The following is a 16541-nucleotide window of genomic DNA, read 5'->3' on the forward strand; positions in this document are numbered from 1 at the left end:
GAAAGCTGACATCCTCGTGCCGCCAACACCTCCATGCTCTGACGGCCTGCCGCCTCATTCCCCTGGATAAGAATCCAGGATGTAGGCCTATAGGGGTGGAGGAAGTGCTGAGACAGGATCATAGGAAAATGCATAATGGAGGTGGTAAAGGATGATGTCCGGGCAGCAGCAGGGAACCTGCAAGTTTGTGCTGGCCACCAGGCTGGAGGGGAAGTTGCCATTCAAGCCATGAGAACGCGATTTGAGCAGCGTGATTGTGAGGTCATTCTTCTGGTGGACGCTTCAAACGCATTCAACATACTTAACCGCATGGCCGCACTGCACAACATCAAGATCAAGTGTCCAAGCATAGCAATGTATGTTGAAAACTCCTAAAGGATTCCATCAGACCTCTATATAGTAAACAACAAGGCTCTAAGAGGTGATACTATCATACAATCATACTGTCAACTAAGGGAACAACGCAGGGGGACCCTGTTGCAATGGCAATGTAGGCAATAGGCCTATCCATGCTCCAACACACAATAAAATTGGAAACAATTGAGGTCAAGCAAGTGGCGTACGCTGACGACTTTACATGAGCAGGAAAAGTGGAAGACATCAAAAAGTGGTGGGACCTGGTAACATCACTAGGTCCACAAACAGGGGACCACCCAAACGCCAGCAAGTCCTTCCCCATTGTGAAGCCAGAACATTATGAACGGGCAATGGAGGTGTTCGGTGGAAGTAAAGTCAAAATATCAAAGGAGTGCCAAAAACACCTAGGCGCAGTAATTGGCACGACGGACTTCAAGGCCGAATACGTAATGGGAAAGGTGAATGAGTGGGTTAGGGAAATCCAAGCTCTGTTTGAGATTGCTAACACAGCGCCACATGTGGCTTTTGCGGCATTCACCCATGGAGTCAAGCATAGCTGAAACTACCTGATGTGCACCATCCCTGATATCGGACCCCTCCTCCACCATCTGGAAGAAGCTATCAGCGTCAATTTCATTCCCAAATTAGTGAAACACCCTCAATTAACCCCAGCAGAAAGATCACTCCTTGCACTGCCACCGAGACTGGGAGGAATGGGATTGACCAATCCGGAGGAGATTGCTGCCACTGAACATCAAAACTCAGTTAAGCTCACGGAAGCTCTCACGGACCACATAATAGCTCAGAACGCAACAGGGGAGGTGGATACCAGTGAAGGAAACAAGATTCGAAGGTCCATTACGACAGAACGACAGTATGGCCAAAGTGATAAGTTGCAGCAACTGTTGCTGCAAGTACCAGAGAATTTGAAGAAAAGAAGTAGCTCTAGCACAGGAGGTGGATGCCTCAAACTGGTAAACTACATTACAGATAACAGCAAATGGTTTCAGTCTCAATAAACAAGAATTTACAGATGCCAATGCTCTAAGGTACTGTAGGCCAGTAGAAGGTTTGCCCTCCCAATGCGTGTGTGGTCCTTCCTTTGACGTCGATCACGCCATGGTGTGCAAGAAATAGGGCTTCATATGCATGAGGCATGACGAAGTAAGGGATCTCACAGCAAAAATGTTGAAGGAAATCTGTCGTGATGTCAGGGTAGAACCGACTCTCCTTCCATTGGATGGTGAGAATTTCCAACATATGGCTTCAAACACATCCAACGAATCCTGTGTTGACGTCAGTGCTCGAGGATTTTGGATGCGGGAACAGCGAGCCTTCTTCAACATCAGGATTTTTTATCCCATGGCCACATGTCTCCATAACTTAGCTCTCGATGCTGCACACAGGATGAACGAGAACGGCAAGATAAGGGCATACGGGGAGAGAATTCAGAACGTTGATCAAGGCAGCTTCACTCCTCTAGTGTTCACAACCTCTGGTGGGATGGGACCAAGTGCAAGATGCTTCTATGCCAGACTCGCAGAGGTTCTATCAGAGAAGAAGCAGCAGCCCAGAAGTTATGTTACAGCCTGGATGAGATGTCGACTGTCCATCTCTCTCCTTAGGTCGGCTTTGCTCTGCCTTAGGGGAATGAGAGCATCGGATCCAAAGCTGACAACGGTTGCAGATATTGACCATGAGGCAACAGTCACTGAATGCTGCATAGATCTGCGGCTCAACTAACTCAACACAGCTACGATAGCTACTTATGTATTAGGATATTTAATTTCAAGGTAATAAAATGGCGGCAAAGGTATGGCTATAAGGGGAGGATGGAGGCCATTTGTAATGTAGTAGTAGTAGTAGTAATTGTAGTAAAGTATTAGTACTACTACTAATAATAATACAAATAATAATATTAATAATAATAATAATTCAGAGTAAATAATATTTGTAATAAAAAATACTAAAATGAAAATAAAATAATAATAATAATAATAATAATAATAATAATAATAATAATAATAATAATAATAATAATAATAATAATAATAAAAAAGAACCATAAAGAAAAAAGATCAAAAGTGAGAAACAATATATATATGTATGTTGTGTTGTCAATTGAGACCCTGCAATTGTGTGTAAATGAGGCAGAAAGTCAGATTAACAACCTGGGACTTGGTCCCAATTTTCGTGATGCCATATGGCAGCAGGGTCTACCATTAGACAACACAATATGCTTCCAATATCTTCTCAGGCGGTATTACATCCCTGTTTGGTAGCTGTCTACTACCTACTATCTGTATTTTATCTATTTCTTATGGGGAAAATTGATCCGCTTAACGATGTTTTGTATAACGTCGCGTTTTTAGGAACATAAACCCGACGTTAAGCGAGGACTTACTGTATAACATTAGGTATCTCTGCTGTTCCACAAAGTTTCAGAACAGAACAGAAAACTTTTGAATAGAAATACAGCATACAAGAAAAAAAATCATGTATGATGCTTTTCAATCTTTGGTTTTCATAATTTAAGCTTTTGTCAGAAGTAAAAAATGAGTCAAACTAACTTACAGAAAAGCAAACTGTCATAAGCCTAGACAATTGCAATTTTATTATAAGAATAAACAATACAATAAATAAAAGCTAATACAGGAGGATTAACTAAAATAATTTGAAGAATGTGAGGAAGAAAATAAAAGAAAATTAAAACATGCTTCAGAAACTTTTACATGAAAATAAATGTAAGTAGTTACTGTTAAATTAGTAGTGAGTTCTATTTAAATTTATATTAAATGATGATGTTCCAATATTTCTCACTCAATAAGTAAGGCCATTTAACAGGTGGAGAAAAACAACGTTGGTATGAATTTTAGGATATGACATGTAAAACATTTGGTTTGGACAGAAAGAAAATTTAGTTGTACAAACTCTTGGTTAAAATCACAATGCTTATCATACTGTACTAGAATATTATCTAGTCATACAGTGGTGCTAATGTGTTGTTACCTAAAGTTTTTCATGGAATTCTATATCAGTAAAAGATCAGTTGGCCTGTAAAAAAATAAAAAAAAATGTTTTTTATAACAAAGTTCCCCCTAAGGAAGAGAACATGGCTGGGGGGTTTGAATTTTTACCATCTTTTATAAAGCAAATAACACATGCATAACTACACAGGATCATCAAGACAGGAGGGAACATAGCACAGGTATTGTTGGTGCTTCCCTGTCCTGTGTAAAAGGTTAACTCACAAAGCCATAATACTATGTTTACATAGTCTGTTAAGGCAGTAAGGATATAGGCACCAGTGATAGTACTAAGAGCAGTTACTTAAGATGCCCCACATGGTTTGTCTCTCTTAAAACTACACTGCTGCATTTTTATTTTGTTTTGTGGGAATTTACCCACCCGGGCACAGGTCACTGACCCACATCGGGGCCTAGGGGCAATAAAATATCAAGATTGAGAAAATATATACAGTATATGTTGTGTTGCCAAAGTAAGAGAAACAATTTAGACCTTGCAATTGTGTGTAAATGAGGCAGAAAGTCAGTCAGATTAGTAAACTGTGACTTGGTTAAAATTTTTGTGATGCCATATTACAGCAGGGTCTACCATTAGACAGCACATAATACTTCCAACATTTTCCAAGACAATCATACCTCCATGTTTGATAGCTGCCTACTACCTTCTACCTGTTACGAATATGCAGTAATACAAAACACACACACACACACACACACACACACACACACACACACACACACACACACACACCTTTCACAAATTAAATTATGATTTTTTTTGTAAATAACCTTCCAAGGAATAAATAGTTTTCAGAGCTCATCATAGTAATCCCAATTGTTCCTTCAGTTACGGCTGGCAGCCCTGAACCAGCCCTACAGTGGAGACATGCATGGTGTGAGGGGAGCCGACTATGCATGCTACAGACAGGCACGCAGGGCAGGCCTCAGGGGTACCTTCAGGGCTTTCCTCACATCCAGGGTGCAAAACCTGGACTCCATCGTCAGATACACTGATAGAGACCTGCCTGTTGTTAATATTAAGGTCAGTGGAACCTTCTGTTACTATTACTAAGATTAGTAAGACATTTCATTTTTTTCTTTTTTTACATGAGTTTTAACATAATTGTGTGAATAATAAGAAAGCGGGAGCTTTTTATTGATGGAAATACTACATTAATGTTGTGAAATGATGAAAGGACAAATGTATTATTAATGAAAAAGTTAGTAATTAATAAATCCTTGTACTGTACATTTAGTTACTCGTAATAATGCAAAAGATAGTGGAAATAATTTCCTTCCATTATTTTTTTTCAAACTCTGTACTGCTGACTTCTCATTACCCAAATTCCTCTTGGCCTCCTTCCTACTTCCTAAACATCAATTCTTCTGTTGCATTTATTTAAACCAATTTAATAGCAGCAAATTTGCTAAATGCTTAATGTCCTCAATTAATTTTTTCTTAAGCCAACTATTCCCACCATACTTTCCATCTCTCCTTCAGTCTTCTTTCCTCTAGAATATTTTTTCCTCAACCATATTTTGCTCAAACTATTCTTTAACCAGATTCCTCTTGGCATCTTTACCTTCAAACTAACTTCCAGTAACAAGATTCTTCTCTCAATCCCATATATCAGTTCTCTTCAACTAACATTTTGTTATGCAACTTCTTTCGTCTCAGAGAGCTTTCCACCAGCATCCCAATATTCAATCTTTCCTCTGCCCATATGCTGTTAACAAAATTATTCAAATCTACAATATACAGTATACAATATACAGTGCGTACTGTATTCTACATACGAAATATAAATTTTTGTTCAATCCAGAATGCGACGTCAAACTTTATACCTAGGTATGTTAATGCCTAGCAATAACTCGCCAGGCCAACATACAGGCAATTAAAACATCTAATAATTACTTAATACGTAATATTAGGAGGACACGTCGCTACCTGGCATTTAATTGCAATTCTCAAAACTCCCTCCCGCACCCTCCATCACACTTATTGCTACCGTCATCTTCTTGCTGGCGAAGCAGCTGTTTTCACCATTGGATTGTGCAGTCTGTTACGATCAAATTTTTAAAATTAATCAAGCTGCAGGAGATAAGAGAGAATTATTGCAGATCCAACTTAAAAATAGATGGAACATAGCCTTGAAGAGTAAATTTCTAAATGTAAAACACTGGAAAGATCCCAAGTTGGCAGAAAGTTCAGAATTATGGGTGATTGATAAGAGACTTATCCCCAATTAGACCAACCTACTTCTGCTAAGAAAAGTAGGTTATTGGATATTCTAGATAATGAGGCAGTAGGGAGATTACAAGAACCTCTACCTAGTCAGTCTGATTTTAGTGGATTCCAGGATCATGATGGGGAAGCTGGCTCTAGTCACAGTGTTCAGTAACCAGAGCAGGGAGAACCTGTTGAGACTGACTTCATCCTGTCCCCATTTTGGCAACCACTTCCACCTGGGGCAAAAATCTTGGTTATTATGAGTGGAAACAGGCTGTTGTCGACTGCCAATCAGCTGATGGATGACATTGAATGTAAGGATGATCCCATGAGGCCTTGCATAACATTGGTAAGATCTAAGTCTTCTTTGTTTTCAACCACATCCGAGTATGTGGATTCCTTATTCAAGGTATTTTATGAGAATGTTTCTAAACTTCCTGATCTCTCAGCACTTACAAAGAGACAGGAAGGCCAAGCAACTGTAGGTCATCATTCATTGTTTCTAGAAGGTGATACTAAAATTTTTTGGCCTGATATTTGCCCCAAAATGATCTCTGAATTCGATGAAGTCTGGGCTAATATATTGAAAGACTTAACATTCATTCCCTCAGATAGGAATGCTCACAAGTTTAGCTTTTGTAGTTCCAATTCAATAATGAAAAGAGTTCCTTATATGAACTTTCCCGGTATTTGTCGGCTCCAAAATATGCTGATATAAGCTTGCAACGGATATTTGGTCTGCCATTATGATGTGTCAGTTATAGACTAAGTTTGTGCTGGACTATGAGGACAGTTCAGAAGTAGACACATGTTTTGCTGCTGCTATACAAGGGATTCCATATTCCCTGTACAACTCATTTTTGGAAATGTCGTTGAAAGCCCTAAAACTAAAAGCCCAGTTAAGGAAGCAAGCCAGTAATAATGTTTCAAGTGGTAGTGCTTATTTATTGCTATGTTCTTCCTCTCTTTCTCCTGCCTTGTTTGATGAACAAACATTAGTTAAGTATAGATCAGCTGTTGAGCAAACTATTAATAGTACTGTTCCAAGGAGTCCTCAGACCTTTCGGAAATTTAAAAGAGGAAGGTCTAACAGGGGAACAGGACCAGCTGCTAGGTTCAGTTGTCAACATAGAGGAAACTTTAGAGGAGGAAACAATTCAAGAAGTAGTAAGGGTGGCCATTTGGTCAGAAGTGGAAGGAGACCTTATTCCACCACATCAGCGACTATTCCCTTCCAATGAAGCCAGACAGCTGGGTCGTCTAGGCCCTAGACGACCCAGCTGTCTGGCTAGGGGGTTGGGAAAACAGGTGGACTTCTTCCATATGGGCTTACAAAACAATCAATGGGGGCCTCACCTGGACTTGGTTGAGGCGCCCTCCCCTAGTGTTACCAAAAAGGGGTAAAAAACCAACCCCCTAACTGACAGAATTTGTAATTCAACTGTTAAACAGAGGTGTGATAGAACTGTTGCACTCAGAGAAATGTTTCATGTCTCGCCTATTCCAAGTCCACAAGAAAGTCAGTGACAACTTGAGGTGGATTTTAGATTTTTCCATCCTCAACACGTTCATTCCCAAAACAAGTTTCAATATGCTCACTTACGAGCATCGAGGCATCTACTTCCGCCCAATACTTGGATCTCAAAAGTGGATCTCGAAGATGCCTATTATCACGTGCCTGTTGCTTCCAGGTACAGAAAATTTCTAGTGTTCGCAGTGGGGGATGTGAGTTATCAATTCACAGTGATGCCATTCGGCCTGACAATTCTGCCAAAAGTGTTTACAAAATTGGCAAACATCCCGAGAGAGATCCTTGCGAAGGAAGAACTTTTGCTTATCTAGACGATTGGCTGATAGGGAGAAACTCTTTTGAAGATTGTCAAAGGGCGACCCAACGTACACTAGTACTATTTCAAAACCTAGGATTAAAGATAAACCAGGTCAAATCCAATATCATACCATGTCAGAAATTGGATTGGTTAGGTCTCCATTGGGACACAAATCAGCAGTCAGTCAGTCTACCAGGAGCAAAAGTAACAGATGTGATAAACCAAGTAGACGCCTTTTGTGTAAAGCAAGAGGTTTCTTGGCACGATTGGGAAAAACTACTGGGTCTGTTGAATTTTGCCACAATAGTAGTTCCTTTGGGCAAGTTAAAGAAGAAGCAACTAATTCATCCGGGGTCAAATTTGCTTCACAAAACCAGAAATTTTGCTTTTTCTCTCCCGATTCAGATCAAGAATCTTCTGTCTTGGTGGAAAAATTGGGACAATCTAATCGGTTCATCTCCCTGGGTTCCTCCTCAAACAGACTTGGTCGTTTATACGGATGCGTCCAAAATAGGATGGGGATACCATTCCTCAAAAGGAGAATTGCGTCAAGGGAAGTGGAGCAACTCCCTTTGGGACAAACACACAAACACAAAAGAATTAGCAGTAGTCCTATTCTTTTGTTGGCAAACCCAAATTTCAAAAACATGACGATTCTGTTTGCCATGGACAACAGAACGGCAGTGTTTTATCTCAACCATCAAGGATCAACCAGATCTTGGCCTCTTCTAAACCTATCGGAAAAAATTTTCATAGTTTGTGTAACACAAACACTTTACCTCAAAGCAACTGATATACCGGGAGTACAAAACAATTGGGCAGATGCGTTGTCCCATCTCAGACCAGTATTGACGGAAACAGAATGGTCCCTAAGATATCTAAGTTCAAGAGTCTAGTGAGGAGGTTTGGGACTCCACAAATAGATCTCTTTGCCTCACAAAACAATCGCAAGATGCCAATTTATGCATCTCTGGAACGGTTGAATCTTTTAGGAAATGCTCTACTCATAGATTGGAACCATTGGAATTCAATTTATCTGTTCCCACCTGTCAAAATGTTCCCCAAAGTGGTTCACAAACTCAGATCCTTCCAAGGGAAGGTCCTCTTAATTGCACCATATTGGATCTTATAACCATGGTGTCTCGATCTGTTGGACTGGTGCCTGCATCCACTACAATTGCAACAGGGATATCTAGAACAGGTACTGCACCCTCAGTTTGAGATATCCTTGGCACTTTACGCTTGGAGTTTCTCGAAAGATGTTTAAATTGATTGTTGGGTAATTCCAATATCGTAGTGATAGCAGGTCATAGATCCCAAACTTCTATGCAATATGAAAAAGATTGGAAACTTTTTCAACAATTTATCAGGATAACGACTCCAATCACATTGTCAGAAACCGTGGTGTTAGAATTTTTTAGATTTTCTGTTTAGAGTTAAAGGCCTTCAAGGATCGATAATTGCATCTTATAAATCAGCATTGGTTGACCCTCTGGTGTGGGGTTTTAATATTACTTTGAACCCAAGAATTTATCAAATGCTCAGATAGTCTTTTTTTATTCAGAGACCTCCTCGGCCTAAGAGAATCCCACCTTGGTCTCTAGATAATGTTACTAAATTTCTTATGGGGCCTAATTATATATATATCTGAACTGGGACAGACTGTTCCAGAAGGCAGCCTTCCTTCTAGCAATAGCAACAGGTATGAGAATCAGTGAGCTGATTTAAATTTCCAATAATCCCCCATTATTGGTATTTTCTGAGGAAGATGTCACCCTTTTTCCTACGGAGATTCTAAGAACAAGTGAAAGGGATGATTTAAGGGCTCAACCTATCAGGATAAAACGGCTGATGGATGAGACAAGGGTTCCTCATATATTGTGCCCAGTTCGGAATCTTCAAGAATGGTTAACCAGATTCCCTAATCGAAGCCCCTAAGTATTCTCATCACAGGATGGTAAGAAATTGTCTCCTAGCCAAATGACAAAATATTTATCTTAGTTAGTGAGTAAAGCAGACCCTGGCAAGAAATTTTTTGGCACATAACACCAGAAAATATGCAGGATCTGTGGCCTTTCTGCAGCATATGAGCCTCAGTCAGATCGAAGAAGTGGGTTTTGGGAAATCTTTAAAAACCTTTCAAAACAGCTATCTTCATCTATCTCTGGAAGATGCTTCACATGTGGTGATACTGGGGTCCCGTCCCCCACTTAGTTACTCTCCACAACCAGGACCTTCTTCTTCCTCATCAGAGTAAAGTGAGTATCCTAATTGGAATAATTAAATTAACATTTTACTTTCCGGTAAATGTTCCTTATATTGAAGAAAAAAACATGTCACCTCCCTCTCCACCTCCTGTTCGGGTAATCAAAGCTAGACGTCGCATTCTGGATTGAACAAAAACCCGTTTTTTTTCTAAAAAAACAGTTTTTGTTATATAGCCCAGAATGCTACGTCAACATCCCACCCATCTCCACCCCTCGAGAGTTCACAATTGTTTACAGCTCGCTCTAGGGCAAGAGATGACGGTAGCAATGGGTGTGATGGAGGGTGCGGGAGGGGGTTTTGAGAATTGCAATTAAATGCCAGGTAGTGGCGTGTCCTTCCTAATATTATGTATTAAGTAATTATTAGATGTGTTAATTGCCTGTTTGTTGGCCTGGCGATTTATTGTTAAGCATTAAGCTAGACGTTCGCATTCTGGACTATATCACAAAAACTGGTTTTAAAAAATAAAGTTTTTTTTCCGTATGCATTTCCACAGCTTTGAAGATAGAGAACTGAAATATGGTAGGGAGGTGCAGATGGCAAAGGGGTTGGCTGTGCTCTATCTCCACCCATGCAAAGCCGGGTAACTCAACTAATGTTTTATAAAAGAAACTTTTTATTTTTGGCAATTTCTTTACCTTTGCAATGCCTCCAACCATACATTAATACCCAATTAATATTCTTTTCTTCTGTCAATGAAGTTTTCAATCCACCCTCGAAACACTATCTTGTTGGTCAACTCACCTTCATGTAAATTTCACCCAACCCAACTTCTTTGACTAATTTGTCGCTGCTATCACTTCCTCAACTATTTTTTTCTTTTTTAATTTTGTCTAATTGTCTTTTCACTCTTTGTTCCATCAGTCCCCTCCTTCCTTTTAGATGTGCTGCTGTAACTGGCCTTTAGACAAGAATTACTGAACCTATATACAATGTACATTGTAGTACAGTCTATATACCTTACAGATTAATCCACCTATGTTATTATAGGGCGAAGTACTGTTCAACACATGGCGGGGAATATTCTCTGGATCAGGAGGCATCTTTCCTCAGAAGCCACGCATTTTCAGCTTTGATGGAAAGGAAGTGCTATCCAGCCCAGTTTGGTAAGATAGATAGTTTTAAGCTATTAATATACCCATTGAAATTTGTCATATTATGGTGAGGCTTTGCTGCCTGTCTGGATAAGTGTTTGTACATTGATATACAAGTATATATTTGGATGCAACCTAATCACATGAATATGAATTATTACCAAATTCAGAATAGAATATCAATTTCATCTCTTCATCAAAGGAGAAAATCATATATGAAAGACAATATGAATACTGTACTTTATAACTTTTCACAAAGATAGAGTCTTCTGTGTTAACATATTTTAATGAAACACTTTTTGATATGTCCGTTAGCCAGAGCAATTGGTGTAGAGCACTTCCAGGAATTAGAAACTTCCGGGTAATGAGACGACTCTCCCATAGCCGGAAAAAACCCTCATCCCGGAATTTTCCGGGTAACGGAAACATTTTCTCAGAAGTTCCAGAATGATGCATTATTTCATCTCTCAAAGCAGGAAAAAAATCTCTCATCCCCGGAATTTTCCTGGTGATGGAAAGATGTTCTCAGAAGTTCCAGAAATTGCGCATTACTGTACATCATCTTTCAAACCGGGATAAATATCCCCCCTTCCCAGAATTTTCCGGGTAGCAGAAAAATTTTCTCAGAATTTCAAGAAAATGCACCTGATTTTCTTCTCTCAAGCCCTGAAAAAAATCCACCACTCCCGGAATTTTCCGGGTACTGGGGAAATTCCGGTTTTGAGAATGATTTTCCGAGAAAATTTCAATTCCAGATATTGGAGAGTTCCGGGTTTGAGGGATTCCCGCTAACGGAGATATTACTGTATTAAACAAGTAACAAAAGTATTATATAATATTTACCTTCTAGGCCACAGAAGTATGTGTGGCATGGATCTGACCTGCTGGGTGAGCGAGCACTATCCTCATATTGTGATGCTTGGAATAGTGAGTCTCACGATGTGGTGGGTCTGGCCTCCTCCTTGCTGAAGAGCCGTCTGCTGGCCCAGGAGCGGCTTGGCTGCCACAACTCCTTCATTGTGTTGTGTATTGAGGCTACCAGTCAGGCTCGTTACCGACGGAAACGACACCTGGGAACTCAGGAACTAGAAATGACTAAAGATGAATACCAAGACCTGCTTAACTCTCTTAACTCTGTTGAGGAAAATGTATAGAAGACAGTTTCAGTAATCTAAATGTGTAGGGTATCAGAAGAAATAACATTAGAAGCACACACATCAATAGAAAACTTTTTTTTTTAAATGAAAGCATTTGTAGTTTTGTCTCTTCTTAGGCTATAGTAAAACTGTTGTCATTACAAAAAAAAATATTTTTATGGAAAAAATGCATATTATACTTAAAGAGTGGAGAACTTTGCATCAAGATAATTTATTGCTTCTGAATGTGAAAGGCATTAACGAAGCCACTGCTCAAAGTAGACAGTTGACCACCAGTCATGTTCTTTGTCGTTATTTTTCTCACATTTTAGTTTACCAACATGTGAGTAAACAACAAGGTCTGAGTATATACCTTGTGTTTTTTTTTGTACTGTACTATATTAAAGATATTTTAGTTATGGACATCAGTGTACATTGGGAACTCTGAAAATTATCATTGTCTTTATCAAGTGGTCTGATGCCAACAGAACTTACCTGCCCTCGGTGATATTTCTTCATGTAAATCAAAATAAGTAAATGGCTTTTTTTTATCAGTACCATTTTGATGAAATGGTGGATATTTAGACACGTTTGAAAAATGTGAGAAGAAAGAGATAAAAACTTGAGAGACCATGACACTCTGCACCTCCTTCAGAAAGGTTGGATGACACTTGTTGTGTTTGGGAAGCTGACAAGAACAGTCAACACATTACAGGTAGTTAGTGAATATCATTATATAAAAATGTTTTAAAGTCTGGTATTTTTTTATTGTGTATGACAAAAATGTTTCCTTAGCTACTAGAGGTGTAATTTCTAGATGATTGTCATGTTCGAGTCTGTTTTTGTGATGTTTGTCTGTGGATAATGTGTTCCTGTTCCATGAATATAAGATGTGAATTAACTTTTGATATCTTGTGATGCTTTACTGAGAACTGCTGGGTGCTGTTTGTGTTCTCATAGTCATAATGGTCCTGTATAGTTCTTAGGTGCCTACATGAGCGTATTGAAAAAATATAACGATGATTAGTACTCCATATGAAATATAAATTTTATTCTTTGCAATGACACTGTTACTGCTAGTGCCAAGAGTATTAAATTCATGGAAAAATTAGACCAGTGTTTATATGGATGTGATCACCTGATGACACCAGTTTACACATTCATTATTTGGCGGATAATAGATATTATATACATTTATCTTCCATGATAGTAGATACTGTACACAGATTTTTGAGGACTGAGAGGAAGTCCAGAATTTTGTCCTAAGTTGTTCATATGAATTATGATTGAATATACAGTAAAATCTCCTTAAGTCATAATTTGTCAGAATTAATCGGTTAAAAAAATCTTAACCTGAAAGCTTGCAAATGCCAAAATCTTAAAAAAACACAACTATTTAAATATAAAAAATAAGAATGCATTCCACAACTTTTTCCTGTACTGCCTCAGTCCCATATCCACTACTACTTTATGACATTAAAAGAATAATCACCTAATAGAACATATCAATAACCATAAAGAAATAATAGAATTAAAAACATTAAAGAAATAATAGAATGAAATAACACTTCAAAAAAGACACTTAATTTCAATAGTGGTATGTCTATTTGGTCTATAGAGCTGCAGCTTCTCAATGCTATACTGGCAGATGTTTCATATCTCTGATCTTGAAGATGAATTTCTTTCCCACCTAATCTTACACATGCAGCAGCATAGTGCTGCCAGACATGGGATTGGTATTGTACCTTAGTTAACAGCTAGATATTGAGGTGGGGTGTTTGTACTTCAAAACATAAAGGGAATAAACATTTGCACAGGAATCATCACACAGAACAGGGGAGGGAGGGAGGGGGGGGGGCGAAGTGGGGGCTCTCAGCTGTTCCCTGTCTCGTGTCCCATGTGTAGTGAAATGAATGTCAAATGGCAATGAATTTTTTTTCCCTTCTTTTATTTATTAGCATTAGTTTGATTTATTCCTCACATTTAGTGGTACAGTATATATTATTTTATGTACAAATATAATAGCTTCTTCCTCACGCAAACCATCCTCTGGGCGACTTGACACAGTTCAGCTGCCCAGCTGGGGCAGTCACCGGAGACAGGCAGAGCTTCCCACGCATCCCACATAGGTCACACTGGTTATGTCATTCCGTGATTGCATCGTCATATCTTGGAATATTGCGAATTATAGCACATCACTTTTTTATAGTGACAGTACAGGAAAAGCATTTGGATAGCCATTGGGTATCGATCATCATAAATCTGATCTTAGTCATTGCATACAGGTGTTTGGTGTTAATTTCTTAACATTGTAAAGCTGAGTGAGTGTTTGCCAATCATTCATATAATGGTCAAAATCTGTAATTAATGAGCAGTTGAATGGATTTCACATTAAGTAATCAGCTTTGCTCAAGTGATCCATGTTCTGCTTATTCTAAGGCTGATGTAAGTAAATATTTATCAGTTGTAATATTCTAGTTATGAATCATCTGTAGTTCCTCTAATTTGAACCTTCACAAGCCTCCACTGGGAGACATGCTTGTCACTGAGCATATGAAATGTTCTTTCACTCTCGTCCTCTCTTGCACTTTTGTATTTAAAAAAGTATCTGTATCGTATAAATTACAATACTCTTATTCAAAACAAAACCATTGGATATTAAGATACTTAAATACAAATCTTTACAATATTTGTAACTGGAGGATTTTGTTCATCTTATAAATGTAGTATGCAAACACAATGGAGATAATGTAAATTGGTACACAGTAATATTTCCACCAGCACATTTTATTTAGAATATATCAATACAGTATAAATCTATGACATATTTTGCCACATTACAACTCTTTGGGAAGGGATCGGATACGTGGGTGGAAGGCTGTATGACGTTTGGTTTATGCCAAATTTAAAATGGCAGCCATATGATAACTCATAACAACTAATATACAGGTGATTCAGCAAAGAGTACATTAAATTGGAGGATGAAATCCTTGGTTAATTATAAACCAAAATGTCAGATTCTGCATAATTTCTATGCTGCAATACATTAAAGTTGTACTAAAGAGAGTGAATTTGATGTGAAACCCCCGTAGGTTTTTGTAATCCTTTATCTCATTCGGTCGTACACGGTCCCTGTCTCATTCCAACCCGTGTCAGCCATCTGTATCACTCTGTACTGCTGTACATAAGACATCTGTGAATAAATGATTTCAAAAACCTAGGGGGGTTTCACATCAAATTCACTCTCATTAATACAACAACTTAATGTATTGCAACATGGAAACTATGCAGACTGATATTTTACCATGGAGACATTGTGGTTTACAATTATCAGGGCTGGATTAAGCTTAATAGGGGGGGGCCTGAGGCACAGATCAACTTGGGGCCCCCTACCCTCAAGGTATATATAAATAACAAGAACAAAATATACCCAAATTTATCAATGATTTCATCAATATTAAGCTTTGCAAAATAACACATTTAATGTTCATGAGAGACAGAAAATTGAGACTTTGCTAGGACATCGTTGAACGAAGTTCATGTTTTATACGCTTCAACTTTGAGAATGTTTGGATTTGGGGGCCCCTTAGAGTCGGGGGGCCTGAGGCCAGTGCCTCAAGTGCCTCATGGTTAATCCGGCACTGACAATTATCCAAGGATTTCTTCTTCCAATTTAATGTACTCTTTCCTGAATCACCCTGTATAGGTGGCCTTGCCTTTATGATGGGCACATTAGCTTTACAATTAATTTCACACATAAAGGCAGATTTGTGTTGTGCAGACTCGTATTTGACCAGGAAGAAGTGTACTGAGTGGCGGGAAATAGCAAAGAACATGATTTCACATGTTTATCTGCACAAGACCGGATTTAGTTATCATATTAGGAATTTCTTGTAGATTACGGGTCAATGCAGGTGGCTGAATTTGTAATTTTAAGAAGGAAACAAACATCTTTTATCTGTAAGAGAAAGTGCTGGCTGCAATAAATAAGGAATGTAAGGAAGATCAACTATCACCTCACCTTACTTATCTTATTGACTGTTGTGGTTAAGTATTAATACAGTATATACATTAATGCAAAAAAAAATTATATATATATATATATATATATATATATATATATATATATATATATATATATATATATATATATATATATATATATATATATATATATATATATATATATATATATATATATATATATATATACACATACACATACACAGTGGCCCCTCGGTTAACGAACTCAATCCGTTCCAGAAGGTCGTTCGTTAACCGAAACGTTCGTTAACCGAAACCATTGTTTCAATGGGTTTTTGGGTAATTGGTTCCAGCTCACCGAAAATTTCCTAAATTCAACAAAAACGGTAGAAAAGTTCACTTTCTTTGAGGTGTGTATGTAGAAGGCTCCTGGATGATGATGATGATGATGGGATTTAGAATGGGGGTGGAGGAGAAGGAAGAAGAGAAGGCATTGGGGTGGAAGAGAAGTCACCCCATGGTGCCATTTCACCCATAAAATTTTAGCTCTCTGGTTTAATTCAAGATTATTTTCTTTAAATCAACGCTGCACTACATTATATATTGTCAATATATAA

At 38.4% G+C, this 16541-nt stretch overlaps 1 protein-coding gene across 3 annotated transcripts in view; it reads left to right on the forward strand.

The window, feature by feature from the left end:
• LOC121873181 (collagen alpha-1(XV) chain-like) overlaps positions 1 to 12695 on the forward strand; it is a 231290-nt gene extending 218595 nt beyond the window's left edge. For all 3 annotated transcript variants that reach the window (XM_042376516.1, XM_042376518.1, XM_042376517.1), the window contains 3 exons: positions 4231 to 4425; positions 10701 to 10816; positions 11655 to 12695. In XM_042376516.1, the coding sequence (XP_042232450.1) occupies positions 4231 to 4425; positions 10701 to 10816; positions 11655 to 11958 (615 nt within the window). In that variant the 3' untranslated portion in view covers positions 11959 to 12695. The remainder of the gene's footprint in view (positions 1 to 4230; positions 4426 to 10700; positions 10817 to 11654) is intronic.
• Positions 12696 to 16541: the final 3846 nt, after the last annotated feature.

The sequence above is a fragment of the Homarus americanus genome, unplaced genomic scaffold (assembly GCF_018991925.1).
Source record: "Homarus americanus isolate GMGI-L3 unplaced genomic scaffold, GMGI_Hamer_2.0 scaffold32929, whole genome shotgun sequence".
In the NCBI taxonomy this organism is placed as follows: Eukaryota; Metazoa; Arthropoda; class Malacostraca; order Decapoda; family Nephropidae; genus Homarus; species Homarus americanus.